Here is a 21,545-nt window from a genome sequence, read left to right as displayed (position 1 = left end):
ACATTAACTTTGTGCTGCCATAAAAAAAGGTCTCAAATTGGTTGAAAACGTAATCTTAGTGCTTTTTTGTTTAATCTGACATGCATCAATCGAACACTCTAGTTTCTTCTTTGCACCAGTGGCACTGTTATCATTACAAGAAAAATAATCTCTGAAGGCGTTACACTCATATTTGATCAATGGAACAAATGTACAGGGAGACAGAAGATTCCTTGCTGCATCTGTCAAAAAAGCTATATTTGAGTGTTAGATTTAAATAAAGAGTCAATATGTGAGTTTACGCTTCGCACTAGTTAAAAAAAAGAAACTTAAACAATTTTGCGAACGTTTCGTCTTTTTTATAAACTTTTCATAAGTAACATTGCATGTTAAAATAATACATAATTTTGCATATACTAGCATGTAACCAGGTCTTCCTAAAGGGTAACTGCAAAGAAAAAAAGTGAACAGCCTAATTGGGACAAGCATGTCACAAAACAAATGTTACGCGAAAAGAATATTTTTTTAGCAATATTTACGCCACAGGACGTAATTTAGTCGGAGTCAGAACTTCTCCACATTTGAAACTCCCGCTCTTTCGACCCCCGCGGAGGAGAATTACGCCCCGCCCCTCACTCTTGGATTTGCTCTTGGGTTGACTTGGCTGCGGAGTTGAACGACGCAGCGTCTCGACTTCCGGTAAGATATGGCAACAACGCACGTTAAACATTGCGCCGGTATTGTTTTGTTTAGACGGGACACGAGAAGCTGCGCGTTTTGCGAGCACATAGCGAAGACGTGACCGGAGAAGTGCCCCTGTTACTTTTCCGGAAGACAGAAAGTATCATTCGTAATCGTCGTGTGTGCTGTGAAAGCGACGGGCGTCACAGGGTCCACGAGTGCGCATCCACAATCCAACGTTCACGACAGCACTGCGTTGACTTCGGCGATCTCGTTCTGTTTGGTGCAACACGGCGATGCGACGAAGAACTGAGACGTCCGTGGTGTGTGTGGTGCACTGTTAGCAAGTCCCGTGTATTTGGTGAATATTTGGGGTGAAAAACACGCTATTTACACAAATTACCATAAATTTACACGTTGAGTAACGGATAATTCGTTCAAAAATCATGCGAGGTTGTAAAAAACGTGTTTTCGTTCGGTCATACACGCATAACCGTGTAGCCGACCTCGAAAACACGCACCACCGCCGGCGACGACCGCAGCATTGCCGGCTACCGAAGCACCGGAACGCTTGGGGACACACCTAGAAAGGACCGTGGAGTCAAATTCCGCGGAAAGGAACATGTCTCGGAGACAGATAAGCACCAAAAGCAATTACGCCATGTCGCGAGACGGGGCGAACCCCGCGCTTACCGTGCGTGCTGGCTGCCATTGTTTGTGGTCGACAATGGCAATGCGGCTTCCCTTATGTCGCCCTTGTTTGTATTTATATTAGGGGTCTTGATAATTGTTTCTCACACACCAAAAATAAAGTTAGGCGTATAATTACTCGTTCTAAACAGTTACAATGGCTATAAAAAGCGTGCCCTTGATCTGAACACGCGACATTGCAGTTGGTTTCGTTTTGGCTTCAACCCTTCCAACTGCAAGCGAAGGTGCCGCCGCTTCCCATGCATCCTCCTCAGAATTTACGGCGCTCCGTGGTGTCCAGTGTTGCTGCATCTGTAGTTCATCTTTAAGTTAGAGCTGACAGGGAAAATTTGGCCACGGCGTAACGCCGATGTAAGCTGGAAGCTAGAACCGGTTTGCTTTCGTTGTTTTTTATTTGGTCGGAGAAAATCTGGCAACAACGCACGTTTAACATGGCGCCGGTATTCTTTTGGTTGGGCAAGAAGGTTGGAAGGTGCTCGGTTTGCGAGCACATGTAGCGAAGACGTGACCGGAGACGTGCCCCTGTGATGTTCCCGGACGACGGAAAGCATCATTCGCCATCGTCGTGTGTGCTTGGAAAGCGAAGGGTGTCACCGGGTCCACGAGTGCGCAACCACAAGCCAAGGGTCACGACAGCGCTGCGTTTACTTCGGCGATCTCGTTCTGTTTGGTGCAACGCGGCGATGCGACAAAGAGCTGAAGTGTCCGTGGTGTGTGGTGCGGTGCTTGGAGGTAGAAAGCCACACTAACACGGAGCGCGAATTGGTTGCTGTGGGTTTAGTCCGTCGTAATCAGCTGATCCGGTCCAGCTGGTCCGGGAGGACGCAGCGAGCGTTTTTAAAAGTAAATCTTCCCTCGTTCTGTTTCAAAATGTGGAAGTATACCGACGCATACCGTGAATAAAAAGCTGTGGACGTTTTCAACAAAATTACGTCGTTTAAATTGAACAATGGACTCCGGATTGTTGTCCTAGATCTGCCGTTTTTATGCTTCGTGATGGACTGCGTTTGCACAGCGACGCACACAGCTCGAGTAGATGACTCGGTCCTGCAAACGACCGGTAACAGAATTTCATGGAAACTTAAGTCACCACTGATATTTTCATTTAAATCTCGTGCGAGTTTGTTGCGCTCATCATGCGGTGTGAATAAATTGGGGCAAGATTTCCTACCTGCCCACAGATGCATGAACTGAGACCATTTTTTGCGTGGTGAACATAGTGCTTTTTCTTTGTTTTGGAAAGGCGCTGGTGCATTTACTATGGTACAATCACTTGAGAGTTGAGAAATTGGAGAGAGCGAGCAAGCTTTCCCAACTTTGTCTGTTTTCTATGGCACTGCCCTGTTTCAGTTTCAGTAGGCATATCTAAAAGCGGGTACAAACTGCTCTAAAGCAGGTAAAAAACAGAAGAAGCTTAGGACGGTGCGGACTCCGTGTTTCGCGCTTTTCGTAAGGTGACTGGGTAAATGCTTTTGCGAGGTATGCGGAGTATACAAGCGATTTTGTTATGCCTGTCGTTTGCGTCTCTCCAGTAAAACGAATAAGATGATCTACAAAGGCGCAATCACAAGCCAAGATTTACAATAGCAGTGCGTTTGCTTCGGTGGTCCGTGTAGTTGTATTTTACTCTGCTCTCTGCAACACCGTGCCATGACGAAGAGCTGGAACGGTCACGGTTTGTGCTGGCCTCCCCGTTGACAGAAACCCGCATCGCCCGCGTCGGCACCGAGTGCGCTTGGGCTGTTGATGCTCACAAGCCACGAATGCTTTCATCCGTGGCTTGTCGCCAGCTGATCCTGCTGCTAAACGGTGAGGAAGCGGCGAGAGTGACCTCTGAAGTGATAATACTTCGCAGCGCACAACAGACAACACACCATCAAAACAGATACACACAAAGAAACAACACTCACGCAGCGCTGTTGTTTCTTTGTGTGTATCTGTTTTGATGGTGTGTTGTCTGTTGTGCGCTGCGAAGTATTAGCATGTTTAACCAACTCGCCCAAGCTGAAGTATTGACTCTGAAGTGAATGTAGATCCTCGTTCATTCAGTTATCCGGTGTCAAAGTGTGGAAGATGTCCAACGTGTACTGAGGGCGGGAACTACGAGCGTTTTGCCTTGCTTTTATAACCGGAACCAGAGCAACGAGATAACTGCCTTGCGTACTTAAAAATGACGGAAGCAAAACGTTTCAACAGGTCGAATACGTCACCGGGGATGTAGGCGAGACGGTGTACACTGTTTAAAGGGGCCCACCAACACTTTTTTGACCGGTTTGAAGTTGGCGCTGAAACGGAGCTCCATGAAAGCAGGAACACCGAGGAAAAAAAATATTACAGAAATTCGCAATATTTTGTGAGTTATTAGAAAACTAAATATTGCAGAAAACAACTTTAAATAAGCAAAACATAGCGCTTCATGACGTAAAATGAAACAGTTTAGCGATTGGAGCAAAGCGGTTGGCCAATGGGAGCAAAGCATCGGCCCGGGCGATTGGAGCAAAGCGTCGGCCCGGTCGGCTCGTCGGCCATTAGGCCTAGCTGCAACCATCGTAGCTTTGGGATCGGGTTGCCATCATTGATGAATTTACCGGGCTTATCGGATTTTGAGCGCGGAGCTGGGCGTCGCGCCCCACGAGGACACTCCACGCATGCGCCGCGACGCGTCTCTGCCTCAGTCCGCTTCGACTGCCGCGGAAGACTCGTCTCCCGCAACTCCGCCACCGGAGCCACCTCGGCGAGTAGGATTAACTGGTGAGCGGTCCCGTTTGGCAAAAGCTGGATCCCGTCGCCGCACTTCGCTCGAACAGTGAAAAGTCTGTCACAGCATTAAAAGAAAATAAGGGTTCCCCTGGCTCCTCTTACTGCTTTTAGTTGACCGGGACCGGGGGCACACAAGTGAAAATACGATGCGCGTTGACTACACGGATCACTTGTCGTCTGCTCGCGATGGTACGTCGCGGACGCCGCTGGGAGGCGCGCATGAGCGACGAGGCGTTGTTTTCGCCCTTTTTGAACTTTACTTTGCAACTTTATAAGCTGTATAAAAATGACTTGTTAGAGAAATAATAACGGTTAACGTGTGATATACTTTATTTCGTTTCAAAATTCCTGGGGCGGCTCTCGCCAATCACGAAACCCAGAGAATGTGACGTATTGTGAAAGGGAGCGCCGTTATGCGCGCGCATTCGGCACCTCGCGGCGCCACCGTCGGAGGAGGTGTTTCCGAGTTGTCAAATTAAAATATGATGCGCTAATATTTTCAAACTCTTTCGTTGTCCACTGGGTTTCCGGGACCACTAGCGTGTAGAAACCTTAAAAAAAAGTCGACGCTCAAATACTGTTGGAGGGCCCCTTTAAACGCTTGCAGTATCCACGAGTGGTACCAGGAAAGCGACGTCAGCAGAGAAGGAGCTCGCCATTCAGCATAATGCAGAGCTACGGGCCCGTGTATATTCAAAGTTCGGAATGGTAACAGCGTGGCAGTGTAAAAAAAAAGAAAAAAAAAAGACGCATTAGCGCCCTACACCAGTGATCACGAATAACACCGGCCACGAACTCCCGAGCCCCACCGCTCCACTCAACACCGACACGACAGGCGACAACAAACTGCATCAACACGACCCAAAAGTGAAGGCGTCTGCTCCTGTACTGCAACTAGCGGAAGTGAAGTGTTGAGCACATGTCCTTCACAAGAATATATAAAAAAATGCTTTGCGCAAGCATCATTTCCTTTTATTATTAATTATATAACGATAAAATCTTAATAATTAAAAAAAAAATCTGATTCAAGCTAGTCGGACTGCTCATTACACAGGTCTAGCATAAAAATAACAAAAATTTGAATTTCTTCATGACCGGTTTAGGATTTATTGTCAATACATCGTTATCTTTCGCAACGGACTAACATTATAGATTTTGCCTCCATACTTTTTAAATGCAAAGAGTTCTTACATACGGCTGTCCATTGCGCCGTGTTTTGTGTCTTCTTCTATAAATCTGTAACGGTCAGCGACTAAATAGCTCACCCGCACATGCCAAGCTTATATACGCCGCGGAGAGAAAAGCATGTTAAGTAGGAAGTGTCGGGCGCAGTGTCGGGTGTTGTGTTTGTGTATATGTCGGTGATGTGTAATGCGTGGTATTGGTGTTGTGCGTGATGTATGTAGGGGTTGTGTCTACTTGTGATCGGTCGTAGGCTCGTAGCATATTAACCTAACTTTTTTTTATAGACTGCTAGAAATCCCGCTAGGTGGCGGAAGTTACCGCCCGATTTTAAATAGTTTGCTCGAGTTATTTGTCCATTTAAGTTCGCTTTTCTGTCTAGCGGCTCGATCCTAGCTACCGTAGCTACTGACGCCGCCGACCGCCGACGACGCACGTACGTATTTTTGCGCGTAGCTACGTCCGCCGCTTGGAGACTGTTTAGTGTGTATAAAAGACATCGAAGGAGAACAAACGCCGTCCTGTGTGCTTTCAATTCACCCGAAAGGCGCGCGGCTTGCTGCGCTCGTCCCTCGCCTGTTCTCGGATGCTGGCCGCCATGTTTTATGAGCACGCTCAGCCAACACGCTGAACCGTGCTTAGCAGAAGAAAAACACGGTGTATCGTGTTAAGTTTACACAGCACCTCATGTGTAGACGAAAAACACAGATGGCTGCGTGTAAAACGAACACGTTTCGACGGGTGCGCTATGGGACAACGGTTTACACGTCTGGGCGTGTTATTTTTGCTAACAGTGTGCGGTGCTTGGAAGTAGACACCCTCACTAACACGGAGGGCACATTGGTTGTTGTGGGGTTGAGGTTCAACGGGTTCAGTCCCGTCGTCGTCAGCTGATCCAGTAAAACTGGTCTGGGAGGACGCAGCGAGCGTTTTTAAAGTAAATCTTCCTTCGTTTCTTTTCAAAATGGGGAAGATTCCCAGCGCATACCGTTAGTAAAAAGCTGCGGACGTTTTCAACAAGATTACGTCATTTTAATTCAATAATTGACTCCGAATTGTTGTCCTAAATATTCCGTTTTTATGCATCGTGTTGTTGGACTGCGTTTGCACAGCGACATTTTGCGCTCATCGTGCGGTGTGAATAAATTTGGCGAAGCCCACAGACGCATGCATGAAACCATTTTTTTACGCAGTGAACATGGCGCTTTCTTATTTATTTTGGGAAGAGGCGTTGTGCATTTATTACGGTACAATCACTTGAGAGTTCAGAAATTGGGGAAGGGCGAGCAAGCTTTCCGAACGTTGCTCTCTTGCACTGCCCCTAGTTTCAAGTTGCAGTTTCAGTAGACGTACCAACTAGCAGCCAGCAGGTACAAATTGCTCTAAAGCAGGTAAAAGACTGGGAAGTCGGCACGGTGCCGACTCCGTGTTTCGCGATTTTCGCAAGGTAACTGGGTAAGTGCTTTTGCAAAGTACGCGGAATATGCAACCGATTTTGATATGCCCGTCGTTTGCGTCTCTCCAGCAAAATGAATAGGATAATCTACAAAGCCGCAATCCCAATCTAAGATTTACGATAACAGTACGCATTCTTTCAAGCAACTTTACGTAAATAGTTCGGAAGCCGAGAAAAACAATCTGTCGGCTAACGCAGGATTCGGACGTCCGAAGGCTTCTGCGGACAACTATTACTTGCTCTTACGTTGTGCCAGATTTTTTTACGTAACAGCTGTGTCTTGTGTCTAGTCGCGGACGTTAGCTGAACCCGGTGCGAATCTCGACGGCCTCCGGAGCGATATGACGAGAACATAACTGGACACCTTTGTCGCTACGCGAACGCCCGATTGCCTCCAGCCAAATAGCATTCCTTTCGGGGCGACATGGCTGCTGGAAGGCTTGCTGTCGAGATCACTCATCTGACATCTCCGAAACGTGGGCATTTGCATGCGCAAGCAAGAAAAAAAAAAGTACGCTAAGCAAGCGAAGAGGAAAACGAAAGAACCGCGTTATTAAAGCTAAAACCCCGCGTCGCTTCCTATCACTAACAGCTCCGACAGCTGCTAAACACACACTACTTCACTTCAAGAAGCCTCACTCAAGCACCTGGGTCAGCACGAAACACTGATCGCTTCGGCGAAACGACTAGTCGAAGTAAACGAGACAGGCGGTAGCGGAGACTTCGGCGGCCATGAAAGAATGCCGAAGCTTTTGTTTGTTATGGTGTGAATCCAAACGGACGTGCCTGTCTTGTAAAGTTTTGTAAAGAATAGAAACTCTCATCACATAGGTTATTCTTTAAACATAAAAATATGGCGCCCAAAAGGAAATTACAACATATAACAAAGGTTTAAAAACCGAGATATAAGCTATCAATCAATCTTTTAGCCAAGGAGACGTATAGCAGCCAATTAGTGCTAACCCTTACAAAAATAAACAATGAGTTTCAATTGAGATTCTAATGTGTTTTTATAGAGTCAAATGAAACTCAAAATAAACTCAACGTTAAATGAGATTTATCATAACAAAACTGATATTTATTATTTTAAATTTACTCATTACACATTCAAATGAGTGCTATCATTACCCACTCAATATCTATTCTTTTGAATTTACTCATTACAAACTCAAGTGAGGTTTATCGTTACCCAATCAATATCAATTCTTTAAAGTTTACTCATTACATATTGAAAGGACTGTTATCACTAAGAACAAAATATCCATTCTTTCTGAGTTTATAAATGTACTGATTACTCATGCACATGAGTATTATTATTAAGAATTCAATATCCGTTCTTTTGAGTTTATTCATAGACACTCAAGTGAGTTCTACCATAAGGCATCAATAGACATCAGCTGATCTACACCGGAAGAATTCCATAAAGGCAAAGGTGAAGACAATCATGAATTCAGATTGACTGCTATTCAGAAGACATCCCCCTTAAATAAAGCTATGTTCAAAATTGCAATCCAAAAACTTCTCATATTTATTAACTTTTTATTCCTTCTATGATATTAAAACATAATCAATTATTCCCATTCTCGACTAGCGCACTGTCTCGGGCGATCAAAATGACAGAGCGATAGACATAATGACTCAATATACAGCATCTGCTCCCAAACTTCCCTACGCGCGCAATCCATTAAGATATAAAATATATCCTGCCATGACCCCGCCCCTTCCTCCATTCGCATTTGGCTAGATCACAAGTCTTACCATCTCAGTGCATAAGCAGTAACATATTGAAATTGACTCTGAAATTTAGTTTCTCGGGTAATACAGGTAAATTTAACAAATTAGAACCACTGGAAAAAAAAAAAAAAAGAAACAAGCCAGCAGTTGTTTTGCGACACTCCGCTGATCAGTCACGACACCCCTTGGGTTCGCGCCTCACAGTTTGGGAAGAACTGTTGTTTAATATTACAAATACAGAGTGCTGCTTAGAACATTTTTCAAAACATTTATAAGTAGCACCTGTTGACCTAATACCGCGCAAAAATATAAACCAACTCTCACACAATCTCACAGAAACATAATCACAAGTTTCCACAGAGTAAAAACCACTAAAAACAAGGCGAAATACACACTAGGCTGATATGTCTGTCAGAACGATGTAAATGCATATTGGACGCAACAATTGAGAATCGGATCAATAGGAACATGTTTTTGTGCTTTTGGAAAATTGTGTTTGGACGAGGCTGATATATTTGTCAGACATCCAATTGAGGTAAAAATAGTCCCTGTCAGAAATACACCGGCCCATTTGATGTATGTGTTATGGGCTGTATGATGCAAATATCTGTTCCACGTCCAAAGAATGTGTTGCTAGAATTCCAGCATGCATAAAAGTACATTAGTCAAGTTAAATATGCGACAGTGTTACGCTTATTTTTCAATATTTTCGAATGGCAAAAATGGTTTCAGCCCAGGTTACATAACACACCATCGTTGTACATCAATGGTGTTATGAATGCTCAAAGAGTTTCGTAGCTCAAAATTAATACTAGAATCAAACACTCAGATACGGTCACAATTTAGAGGAAAATATCCTATTGCAATGTTTGCTTTTCTGAAGGAATTTTAGGACCGTACTCTAAATAAAACTTAGGAGCATGATGCGGCAAAATAATTGACTAATAAAATTATGTAGGCTGAGCGTAAATTTAAAGTAAACTCCACAAAAAAAAAATCTACTTCCTACTGCATTGCACCCGATACAGATAGCGCGTCGGTGCTATAGTCGGATGCAACCTGAGAACAATCTTTTAGCTCCACCCACAAGCGCATTGCGCCCGTCTGAAGTGCCTCCGCCGTCGAGAAAGTAGTTCGCTAGCAACGTTGCTTTTTCTTCCTCCAGGAAGCGTCTCTTAAACTACTACAATATTTATTTAATTCATTCAGGACATTTAAATAAGTTAGAATACGTTCTTGTCAACGAAATAGCTGTTTAGTAAAGAAAGAAAGTAATGTCCAATGTACCGTCTTCCCAATTCATTTTCTATCCAAGATACTGTCTAACATACCGTCTAACATACCTCTCAGCAGTGCTAAGCCTCGCGCCCGCTTCGAAATTTTTGTTGGCGATAGCGTCGCTGGATTCTCACGTTGTCGCGCAGAAACTGCTGCAAACGCAAGCCGATACCATTAAGATATCGTGGCGTAACCTCGGGCACGTAAAACACGGTGCAAAAAAGCAGAATAATTGTCACGAGAAACTAGCGTCGCGTTGCTAAGGCCAGCAGCCATGTTGAGCTTTTTTTTTTTTTTTTTTTTCAAAAGGAGAGCGATTGGTCCACGGAATCGTGACGTCATGAAAACGATTGGCTGGCGTTTCTCGGCGTAGGATTACATTTTCCTCTGAGAGGCATTTCCGGTTTTTTTCTTAGCTTGCAACCGACTATAGTTCTGATTTACACATTTAGTTCCTGTGCTTATAAAAATAATTGTATTCACCCTCTTTTACTCCTAAGTTTCTAAAAACACATTTACGGCGCCCTTCTATCGCGATTTGGTCACTTTCGGTTTCGGTATTGTAACTTTTACTGGTTTCGGTTTCCTATTGTAAAGATCGCGTCTTCGACGCCCCATCGGCAGCGACACCAGTTCTTTTTTTTTTTTTTTTCGGCATGGTTTTGCGATTGTTGCATCGTTGGGTGTTGGGTACATGCGTGTCGCGGGACGGAAATGCCTTTAGACATGGAAATCTGCTAATTTAGTCAAGTTTATCTATGTGTGAAGTATCCTCATCTGATGATTATGTTCAAGAAGAGCGCGGAAGACCGACGACGCGACAGAACGAGCAACTCAACGTAGTTGGTAAGCATGCTTCTTTGTTTGCATAGTACCCGTTGAATGAGAAGTGAACATTAGGGAGTTTTAGAATAACGTCGTGGCTGCTGTGCATGCGCAGACCCAAAACGAGCATTCGGACTTGAGGGTTGGGGACCGTTATTTCTCGAAAATAGCGTGGGTATCGCAAAAGGCGGCGCCCACGACATCTCCGTTGATCGCTTCTTCGACGTCGTCGCCCGCTCGGGAACTGCGTGAGTCCAACTCGGCGACCGCGGTCGGTATGGTGGAAGCGTATTGAAAGCGCCATGGATCGCTGGATTCACAGCTCAAAGCTATCGAAGCGCGTGTACTTACGATGGAGGCAGACATGTAAACATGCCTGGGTAGTGGGTCGTCTGGGCTTCGTACGTACAACAGAGCAGCTTGGAAGTGACAAAAAAGAAAACATGCGGCATTGTGTATAAAACAACTATAAAAATGTTACTCTGGAAGAAAAACTTGTTTAATTTCCAAGATATAACGCTCTAACTTCCAAATAAAAGCTGTCGCGACATCTTGATGGCGTTTTAAGCGCGAGACGCTTGCGTTTTGGGGGGTCTCCGGCTGAGAAGCGCTAGTCTAAAACTCTTCGCCGCAATCCTCGCTATTTTGCCGTCCGTAACGCGCGGTAAAGTAGCGCCCGGTATTCTAAAACTCCCAATTTTCTCGGCACACGTTCGCTCGTTAAGCTAGATTTTTTTCTTTTTTTTAACTAGTTGGGTTTGCTTTACCTGTCCTTATATTTGGATCTGTGCGTAACATAATGAAAAGTGGTCACTCATTCTGTGTATAGTCCTAGAAAGTGTAGCTTATGTCAACAGAGCACTTATTGATTTCCTAATGCTACTTTTAGTCCGTTGCTTTAGAAAATCTCTTATTGGTCTAGCAGTGTACGGATATCGTTCAACTATAAATTGATTACATTGATGATACTTTATTACATTTCAGAAGTTAGACTTCCTTGCCATTCGGTTCATGCAGAGCCAATATTCCTTTGCAGTCAAAAGGGTTGAAGAGGATAGTCATCGTTTGTTTTGAAGTTATGGAAGTGGACTGGATTTTACTGTTAGGACAAACTTCGATCCCCTGACTTTCTAGAATTGAACTGGGGTTACTTTTATCGGTTAGAATTTTCGATAAAGCAGTTGTTTCGTGTCGCCTCTTTTTTTTTTTTTCTCTTTCATTTTGCAACTGTGATGTGATCAAGCCGAGAGCCGCAGTTATTCCCAAATGAAGCAGCAGCGGTGTGTTCCCAGCTTGCGTCACTTCGATTCATTTCAAGGCATGCCACGAAATGAATGCCCCTGTTCATACACCGTTGGAAGTGGGACTGACTTCAAAATGCAGTTCGACACAGTGTTTGAGCGATATGGGACGTGTGTTGAATGACCTATGGGGTTGTCACAGGTTCGTGGTTGGACAACCCGAAACGCTCTAAGTTTCACTTTCTTCTTCTCGTCTTCCTCTTCCCATTGGTTTGAAGCTCGGTCAGCAATATACTCTGCTTCATACTTAGCCTGCAGCGCTGTCAAAGCTACTGGCGCGAGTGCGGGGTTTCATCTACGGTTTTGTTTGCGCGAGAAGGCGTGCAAATGATCAACGAGATCAAGCCCCACGCTCGCGCCAGCAGCTGTGACAGCGTTGCGCCCTAAGTATGAAAGGGAGTATAGTCTCATCCGAGCTCATGCCTTTGGTGCTCAGGTAAACATGTGCGAGGATTGCAATTGAACCCTTCCCCCCTTCCCCCCCCCAAACCACCCTTAAAAAGAACAAAATAACAAAAAACACGAAATTTGTGACAGCGGTGTTCGACAGACACTGCCGACTTTTAATTACCCTGCCTGAAACTTTGCAAACATTTAAGTGTGGCTGTAGCTGTGAGAGTGAGGTAGATCCAATATGAAAACTGGACGCTGAAGCGACGCCTTCAGGATGCCGAAAATAATTATTGTAGGTTAGAAATTAACCCACTAGTATATTTCCTAAATAATTGGGCCGGGTGTCGATTAAAGAATTTTAACCCAGTTAATTTTTCACACAAATTTTCAGCATAATCTTGAAAAAAAAAAAACTGCAGATGTTCCAAACTGGCTGAGGTAAAGCAGCCTTGCAGTGCACCAAGGTTTACACTGAACATACTTTTGTGTAGCACCCACAAGGTGTAGCTCTTACATTGAAGTTTTATGAGTTAGTTCCTTCAGTGTTTGAACTTTCAGCGTGCCAGCTGGGTAGTGTGTAATTGTTTTTTTATAGCGCAAGCAATATGTTAATTCTGGCGGCAGGAAGTTTCGGCTAGCAGTTGACATGGTTGGACAACGGTGTGCACGTTTGCTTTCTCTGAAGCGGCCGATGAGACGAAATAACAACATGTGCGGATTGTCCATGTATTTAATTTTTTGTTTGTTGTTTGTTTCAGACTACATGTGCTCCCAGTACAAGGGGGTGACCCTCCAGGCGCTGACGACCAACATGTCGTCTCTGCTGTGCTGTCGAGGGGAATTTAAAGGGTAAATATTGCAGCTGCAGTTTTTTTCTATTCTGTCCCTGCTACACTTCCTGCTAATTTCTCTGCATGCTTTGTCTTTTTGTTTTCATGGTACTGTAAACTTTTCTTATAGTCCGTTACACCTATAGAATAGCACAAGCCCCTCCTCTGCTCACCATGATTGGTGGTGTCCTCTCGGCTGTACTCCTCTCTAGTGTTTGCTAATTAAAAAAAGTGAAGGGCTTTGTGGGAGGGGCTTCTGCTATTCTAGAGTTTCAACAGGGTATAGCGCGACCTCGGTTAATTCAATCATTTCGAAAAGTTCTAGCAGGCACCCATGCATTTGAATGGGAAGGACTCTGCATCATATTTTGAACCGAGAAAATGACCCCACGAACGGGAAAGCACGGGCCCTCTGCTACAAAATTAACCGGACCAAACTTTGTTTTCAAGATCAGACCGGAAAAAGTCGAATACTGTCTTATAAACGGCGAGTAACAGAAATCCTGTGGTAGTCTCGCAATGTTGGGAAGCTAATGCTATGACCCCCATCTTGATTTCTTAAATGCTTGTTATGGCTGTTTTCACATCTGGTATGTTCACTGTTCTTTGGCCAAAAGTGAGTGGCAGGTCGCCATAGGTTTCCAGAAGAAAGTGGTCGCATATGCAGAAATTTCTAGCAAGTTCGATGCGCAATTGCGCTTCGTCGCAACCGAGGACAAAATCTACAGTATTGTTGGTGCAAACCACTAAGCCTCACGACTAGCAGCAACTTAATCGTGGATATACTGCACTGTACGGCGTTTATTTGAGCTCTAATCCACACAATATATTACAGGGGCACTTAGGTATCCCTTTGTGGATTGAACGCCAAAGCATTGCCATTCCTACCGACACTTCCTTTTTTTCCTCTATTGTTAGGAATGGCAATGCTTTCGCATTCAATCCACGTAAAGATACCTAAGTGCCCCTCTAATATTTTGTTTACGTTACATCATATGGCGTCGCACATCATTGTACGTCATGTCGTCACGTGAGGTGTGATGTCATCGAACCGGGGACATATTTTTATGACCACCTTTTGGGCACATCAACGCCGACGTCGTCTTTTTCCGTAGTGGGACAAGCTTCTTTTTGAGGGGAGAGTAATGCCGCATTCCGAAGCGGCTGAGATAGCACAGCAGCTGGCATGCCCGGCTCTCTCACAGCAGCACCGGGTTCAAATCTCAGCCTTGGAAGCACATTTTATTCTTTCTTTTATTCCTCTGTTAACATATGGTACCACTCGGGTAACGCCGCCGGGCGCCGGATTTTCCGCTCCATGGACATATAATGCTTTCCCATTATAAAGGCACATCCGGTCAGGAATATGCCTCTTCGTGTGGTAGAGTCGCACAGCTGCCCACCACTTCGCAAATCCAAACTGAAGTACGAGGGGGCACTAGTGATCACCAAATCAGGTTCACGCCATTCATAGGTGAAGGATCCATTTGGGTGCACTGAAGATTTGTGTGGCATTTTCTTTCGTTGATTCATTGGCAGATGTCGCCGTTGATCGCCGTCCTGCAACTCGTTAGCTCTAACCGGCAGGATGGACGGCTCGGCAAGACTCGTCGACTGAATCCTCCGTGTGTAGTTTAGCGTTGTCGTTATGGTACTTCAAGTAGGGATGCATGTGAACAGTGCGCAAAACACATGCCTCTTGGCCACGCTTCTAACTTCATTGCTGGTCGCGGCGAAATAGCCAAGTGACGTGCGGCCATGTTTGCCGTAAGAATATTGTAAGACCCTTTGGATGATATCGTAATATTCCGTCGTAAGTCATACAAAAGTTGCGACAATTATGTTTTATTAATACGGATTTCTTCTCGGGCTTTGTCATACGCAGTTTTTTACCGTAAGCTTTTTTTTTTTTTTAATTCAGCCTCCGATGTCTCAATTCTCCCGATAATTGAAACTTCGTGTATTGCATCGATTGTGAAAGCTGCAGCTGACACACACCCATTCAAAGCATGGCTTTATGATCCGCATAGAACCCCGTTACCGTTTCCTTCCTATCCGTTGTGATTAAAAATACTTCTTCAAAATAGTAAACAAACAGAAAAAAATAACTTAAAATACACAGGGACAAGAAGTGGACATAAAGCACTGGCGCCAGTGTTTACCACCACTTATTGTCCATGTGTTTTTGCGGCGCGAGTCTACGATCACGGACCAATTGGCCCGAATCGCCATAGTAATTCTTCGAGATGCTTATAAGTCATAGGTTATCTATGTTCAAATTTGGTAAACGTCATAAGCGACAACATCTGCTCACTTATCTTTGGTAGACCTTGTCAAAAGCCAAAATAAAAGACTGCAATGCGGCGGCAAAAACAGTTGAGTGATTGATTCTCGCAGACTCGGGGGGCAAAATATACTTTTGCACCATGGTGCCCTTGACAATGTTATTAGTGCCACTCATTAAACTATCAAGGTAGTGTGTAAATTAAGTGCCTGGGTGAGCAAAGATAAAGGAAGTTTAAACGTGACTTTCCGCATTTAAGGCTGGTTCACACATACAGTGCAGCGCTAACTCAGCCCTGTTAAGGCAACGAGTCACATGCTACTTCCATGGCTTCTATTGTGTGTTCTGAGTTGCCTCCTTTCCTAAAGGACTGATGTCCCGGTTTGTAATACTGATTCAGCGCTGAGGTAGTGCTGCGCTGTGAACAGGATACCTTGCTCGGACATTGAAGTTTAGATAAGCAGATCAGTGTGTAACTGTGCATCTTTTTTCTTTATAGGTTACCAGCACAGGCTCTCCCGTGGACACAAAGGCAGTACAAGGTTTCCCATGGACACGAAGGCAGTGTACCATATACTCAAATTTCGCATTTTAAATAAACCAGTTATTACTCCTTCCCACAGTTTTATGCAGGCATTTTCTGAACCCTGCATGCTTATATAGGCATACATATAAGCGACACTTGCACTATCTTTCTCCTTCCCTCAAAACAGCGGTTACATCCGGACCACATGTCATGCAACCTATTGCCGTCTTCCCTCTTAGAGCCCTCTATCTAGAAACCAATGGTAGGAGTGTAATTTATAATACATTTGATTTTAAAGTCTAGATACACTGCTTTGAGTCTCTGTTGAAAATCAAATGTTTTTTTGTACCGCGTTGCAATTCCGGTTTTGATGGGCCATCTCATTAGGTATATTCCGACTCGTCGGAATATACCTAATGAGATGGCACGTCAAAACCTCAAGTACAACACGGTAGAAAAAACATTTGATTTTCAACTGAGGCTCGAAGCAGTGTATCTAGACTTTCAAATGAAATGTATTAAAAATTCTTATGAGGTGGCATGGTAAAACCCTTAATTGAAACGCGGTGGCCAATAGTTTTCGTAAACTCCTTAGGGACTGGTTACAAAAAATCAATTGTTTTTCAACACAGACTTGAAACGGTGTCAACGGACTTTCAATTTATATTCATATGAAATACATTAGACACTTTATGCGGTAGCACGTCGAAACTTCAATTGGAACGCGGTGGCCAATAGTTTTCGTAAACTCCTTACGGATTCGTTACAAAACTCATTTGCATTTCTATTGAGACTCGAAAACATACAATGAGTAGACTCCATAAATTTCAAATGAAATTCATTAAAAATATTTGTAAGGGAAACGTGACGGAACACCAACTTTGTGGCGCGCAATTTAAAACGGACGAAATAGCCGCAAACTAAAATCAGTCTCACGGAATAAATATCCCTGTAATATTTTTTTCTCGCGGAAAAAATTTATTTTGACATGCTTGTCCAAATTACGCTGTTTAAAAAAACTTTTTTTTTGGAAGTTACCTTTAATAGTTTTCTTCAATTACCAGTTATGATTCCCATGTCAAAGTATCATCCTTTCTGAATATTGGCGTGTAATATGCGCTAGCATACCGAAGGTTGGACTTTGATATTAGCGATAATAATAATGACTGAGCAAGTTATGCACGTTTTCTACGTCACCATACATTGTATATAATACATATTTTCCTAAGATATTTCACTTTTTAATACCTGTGTTACTTCGGATTTGAATGCGTGAAACATGAGCAAAGCCAAATCGGATACGAGTTTTTCAGTATAGATTTTTGTTAACGCACATTCCATTAGATTTAAGATAAAATATTGGTGAGTAACTAATATTGCCAGTAGTTATTAGCATATAATATTGTTAATAACTTGTAATAAAAACGGGCTTGTGCAGTTGACATGAGTTATTCCTTTAATAAAATGAAATGGGTAAATCCATTTTTTAAAAAAAAGCTTTTTTTTAATAGGCTGCCATTCTATTTAATAAGGTATAGCATGCGTATTCGTATCAATCTGTAATGAAAGACGTTCGTAGTTTATACTCAATGCTAATTTACGGATTATGAAAAGTCTTTGATCTCATGTACTTGCGTTTAATGGTATTTGTAAACTACATTGTATATAGTATCAGCAGGTATAAAACACTTCATTTCGCAGATGACGTAAAAACCTACTGCATTTTCCTCACGTCGGTGGGGTGTAAATTCGTGCAAAATGCTATGAATGCATTGCGTCCTAGGAGTTGCAGAAACTTGGCTCTTTTTCAATACCGAAGAAAAGCAAGCCTTGTGTTCGTTGCGCCAGGTGAATATGCTCCTTCATTTTTATACAGTAGATGCTCTGACATTTTAAGGATTTCAGCTATACTTGGCACTGGTGCTTTAATTAATCCAAGACTGAATTTCCAGCTCTCATGCTTCCAAAATTATTAATGATAATTTATGCTTGCTTGGAGTAACTTCCCATTATTCAAAACTACCACTGTGGCACTGGCATACTCAATTTACTTTTTTCGGTAGTTTTAGGAATCTTGCGGGCAGACACTGTTTGCGGCAGAGACTCTAACAATATTATGTTTGAAGATGCAACTGCTAAAAGAACTTTTGACTTAATAATTTTTACAAATGGTTGTCCAAATGTAATGACTGAGCGTACGCGCATCGAATAATTATTCACAGACAGTGATCGAGTTTATTTAAAATTGCCCGACAGTGTATAAAAACTGGTGTAATTGAATATGACTTAAATGACCCGGTGCGAATTTCGGCGACCTCCGGAGCGATATGACGAGAACGTAACTGGACACGTTTCGCTATGCGAACTCCCGATTGCCTCCAGCCAAATAGCATTCCTTTCGGGGCGACATGGCTGCTGGTCCATTACATTAAGATAAAATTCCCCGGCCACAAGTCAGACGCTTAGGTTAGAGTTGGAATCTGCCCAACGACGCTTTATAAGAATTGTGTCAGTTCAGCATATTACACGGAAAGTGTGCTATGATTTTCTGCGATTTCACATACTCTCGTTCTTTCTTCCCTTTCAGAGAAAAGACTAGACACGTTTTGCTACTTTGAAAGTTAATTGATGTGGTGATGCCTTGAAATGACTTCTTATAGTATTGGTGCTACTTGTTTTTCTCGATGCAATATTGTGTTCGTAAGCTGGTCACTCCCGCTTGAACTCGATAGAGCCTGCAGTATAGCTAAATATTATTGCAAATAAATAAATAAATCTAAAGGTCAACTATGTTAATATTTCCTTCCTCTTACTACTTAGGATTCCATTTCATGTTTCCTGGTAACACAATCGGTCATTAAAGTTTTCTGCCTTTGTGAGTTAGAATCTAAACCTCCAGTGGCATGCACGCAGAAAATACATGACCAGTCAAATAACTCAGAAGTGAGCTTCTCGAATAGTTTAAAAAAGATTAAGAAAATATTTTGTTCATGATAACTCGTAAGTCCTTTTTATATTTCCCATTACATGCCTGCACCTTAATTAAAACCTGACGCCTCATTCTGGCACAATAAAACAATATGATTCATTGATTGTTTCATAACGTGTGATGTTAATGGGACGCCTGACCAGACAGTAAAATCCTTGTGGTAAGCTATACACAATAATTTATTTGAAGCCAACTAACGGATCAGTTGATGAAAATGCGATAATATGTTTTTCAACAAAACAATTATGTGTTGTTATTGTGCTACCGATAACCTATAAATAAAACTATACCGCTCTTAAGATGTTAGGGCTGCAGATGGCAGTGAGAGAAAAAATATACAACTTTAGGGTCGCAGACTTACCTACGCGGACAGTTGGGGGAACTCCGCGGTAGCCAGCGTCATCCGCCAAGCTCGCCTCGTTGGTCGACGAAAAGACCGCAAGCGAACAGATCATCACAACGATTGACACCCACATCTGAAGCAGAGTGTATTCCCGTCGTCCAGCTTCGCAGCTTGTCGGCAATTCTTCACGGATCCTACCTTATGTGCCACGTACAACTTCAGGCACTGCTATCGGGGCTCCTCACGGCCGCGGTACTGCATAAGTCGATTCTGGATACTTTGAATAGTGTCTAGGAGAGTTACAGTAAACATCGGTGCCCATGACGGATCCCGTTTCGAAGAAAACTGGGCAGGGAACTCGTCTTTCGCAAGAACGCCCTCCGTGTTTCACATGTGTCCCGTGAGTAGAGCGGTTTTTGGCGCTTCCGTGGAGTTAGGCGGGACACATGTCTTGGCAAGGTTTCGGTCCCTACTCTCACGCTATTTTGCTTTTCTTGATGCGCGTCTTCTTGCTATGCTATTGCAAGCTGCGCGAGACGTTGTCGCTAGGCCGTCCCGCCTTCTGAGAAGCGCGCTTTTGACTAAGAGCCCGGGGGGCGTTTGGGTGTGTGTTTGTGTGGGCAATGTGTTCGTGCGTCTGCGTTAGACGCTGGGTACGAGGGGAGGGGGGGGGGGAGGGTGCAAGGTTGGGGAACGTGACCTCCTCCCAACGCCAGCTTCCCTCTCTGCTTCTCAAAGAGGCTGCCATCTCTGATCCTGCAAGCACCCCTCTCTGCAACCTGGGCCATCACTAAAAATACCGCGGCGGTTATGAATGCGAGGGACCCTCAGAGCCGGAGGCGGATGAAGGCAGAAAAATATGAGAAAACGAACTAAGGTGCACACCACCAGGAGTCGAGCTGGACGCCTTTTTTGTGTCTGCTTGTTTTATACCCGAACGCCAAGCTGCACGTTGAGCGCGCGTATTTTCTGTGTATGAGGGTGTCTTGTCTTATATTTTGGGCGATGCTCGGTGCGGCGTCGTGATCTTGTCGGTGAAAAAAGTACCGTAAAAAAAAAAAAAAAAAGTGTGCTGCAGGAAAAGCATTTGCTTCGTGCTCGGGCTTCCCAAAGCGTCCCAGGGCATCGGTGGAGGTCGGCGCTGGAGCTTGAATGTGGGAGTCGTAAAGACGACAGCATTTACGAACGGGTCGCTCAGAACACCCTCCTGGCTGTTCCACACGAGAGCATAATCTCCACCTGAAGTTCACGAAATGCAAACGTCCTGAACCGCCTCGCGGCTCTGACTCTGATAATATAGTTAGTAGCGGAAACGTACGAAAGCAATGAAGGAGAAGGAACGAAGTAAGAGAGAGTAAGAGGACGAAAAATAAATACGTCAGGAGGCGACACTAGAAGAGTTTAATTTTCAAGTACAGGGTCATCGCAGATCTGAAATATACAGCAGGAGTGTAGACACTCAATCATGAAACTTACCAGTCGCTCATCTGCCGGTATAATTTAACAGGCGTTACTATTTTTACAAGTTTTGTTTTGTCGAGGCCATATAACAAGGTGAAAAATACAAGCTGAAAGCTAGCGCGTGTCGGACTGCTCAAACTGCGAGCGGATAAATTGACATCTACCCATGCTGCCAGAAAAGCAAAGTTTATTTTCTGTTGATATTGTTTTATGTGTACTTCATTTGTATTTTATCCTTATTTATTTTAGTTTCTTTTGTCTCCACCTTGGGTGGTCAGGTACTAAATAGTGTGTTGTTTAAACTGCGTATACAGCTACTAATAGCAAACATTTACAAACAGCTAGCTGTAATACAGTATCGGAACGATTCGGTCAAGAAATAAAGTGATAATGCCAGAGTACGCTGGATATAATTCGACATCAAGTTTGGTTCACACTGTTTGAAATTAACTTTGGCATCATGTATTAGGCGGCATCTGTGGCTTTTTAGTATGTAGATCCGTATTCTGAAATTTTTATTGCTTGATGGCACCGACATAGCACAGTTTTATGATAATTTATAGAGAGAAGCATTAGGCAGGTCTATCCGCTTAAGACGTAGAAGCTTAGGGTCAACGACCTTCCATGTAATACGAAAAATAAAGGTACTTCGCGATGAAATCCCTTAAGAGGATGTGGAGTATTAGAGCATATATCAGGCTTACCTCCAAAATTTATTTGACGTTTCTCTTTTTTTTTTTTTTCAGAAATCCGGAGCGAGATTGCTATTTGTTGGCTATTTAAACTTGAAAATTAAATCGGAGAATAGGACG

The 21,545-nt window shown here is 43.6% G+C and overlaps 1 protein-coding gene across 3 annotated transcripts in view; it reads right to left on the bottom strand.

Moving 5' to 3' along the window:
• Window positions 1-19,831, bottom strand: part of LOC8041750 (glutamate receptor ionotropic, kainate 2) — a 398,324-nt gene extending 378,493 nt beyond the window's left edge. For all 3 annotated transcript variants that reach the window (XM_040215999.3, XM_040216000.3, XM_040216001.3), the window contains exon 1: window positions 19,291-19,831. In XM_040215999.3, coding sequence (XP_040071933.1) covers window positions 19,291-19,405 — 115 coding nt within the window. In that variant the 5' untranslated portion in view covers window positions 19,406-19,831. The remainder of the gene's footprint in view (window positions 1-19,290) is intronic.
• Window positions 19,832-21,545: the final 1,714 nt, after the last annotated feature.

The sequence above is a fragment of the Ixodes scapularis genome, unplaced genomic scaffold (assembly GCF_016920785.2).
Source record: "Ixodes scapularis isolate PalLabHiFi unplaced genomic scaffold, ASM1692078v2 PGA_scaffold2__306_contigs__length_199485367, whole genome shotgun sequence".
Lineage (NCBI taxonomy): Eukaryota > Metazoa > Arthropoda > Arachnida > Ixodida > Ixodidae > Ixodes > Ixodes scapularis.
Note: the sequence above shows the minus strand (reverse complement) of the source record. Positions and strands in the feature narration are given on the sequence as shown.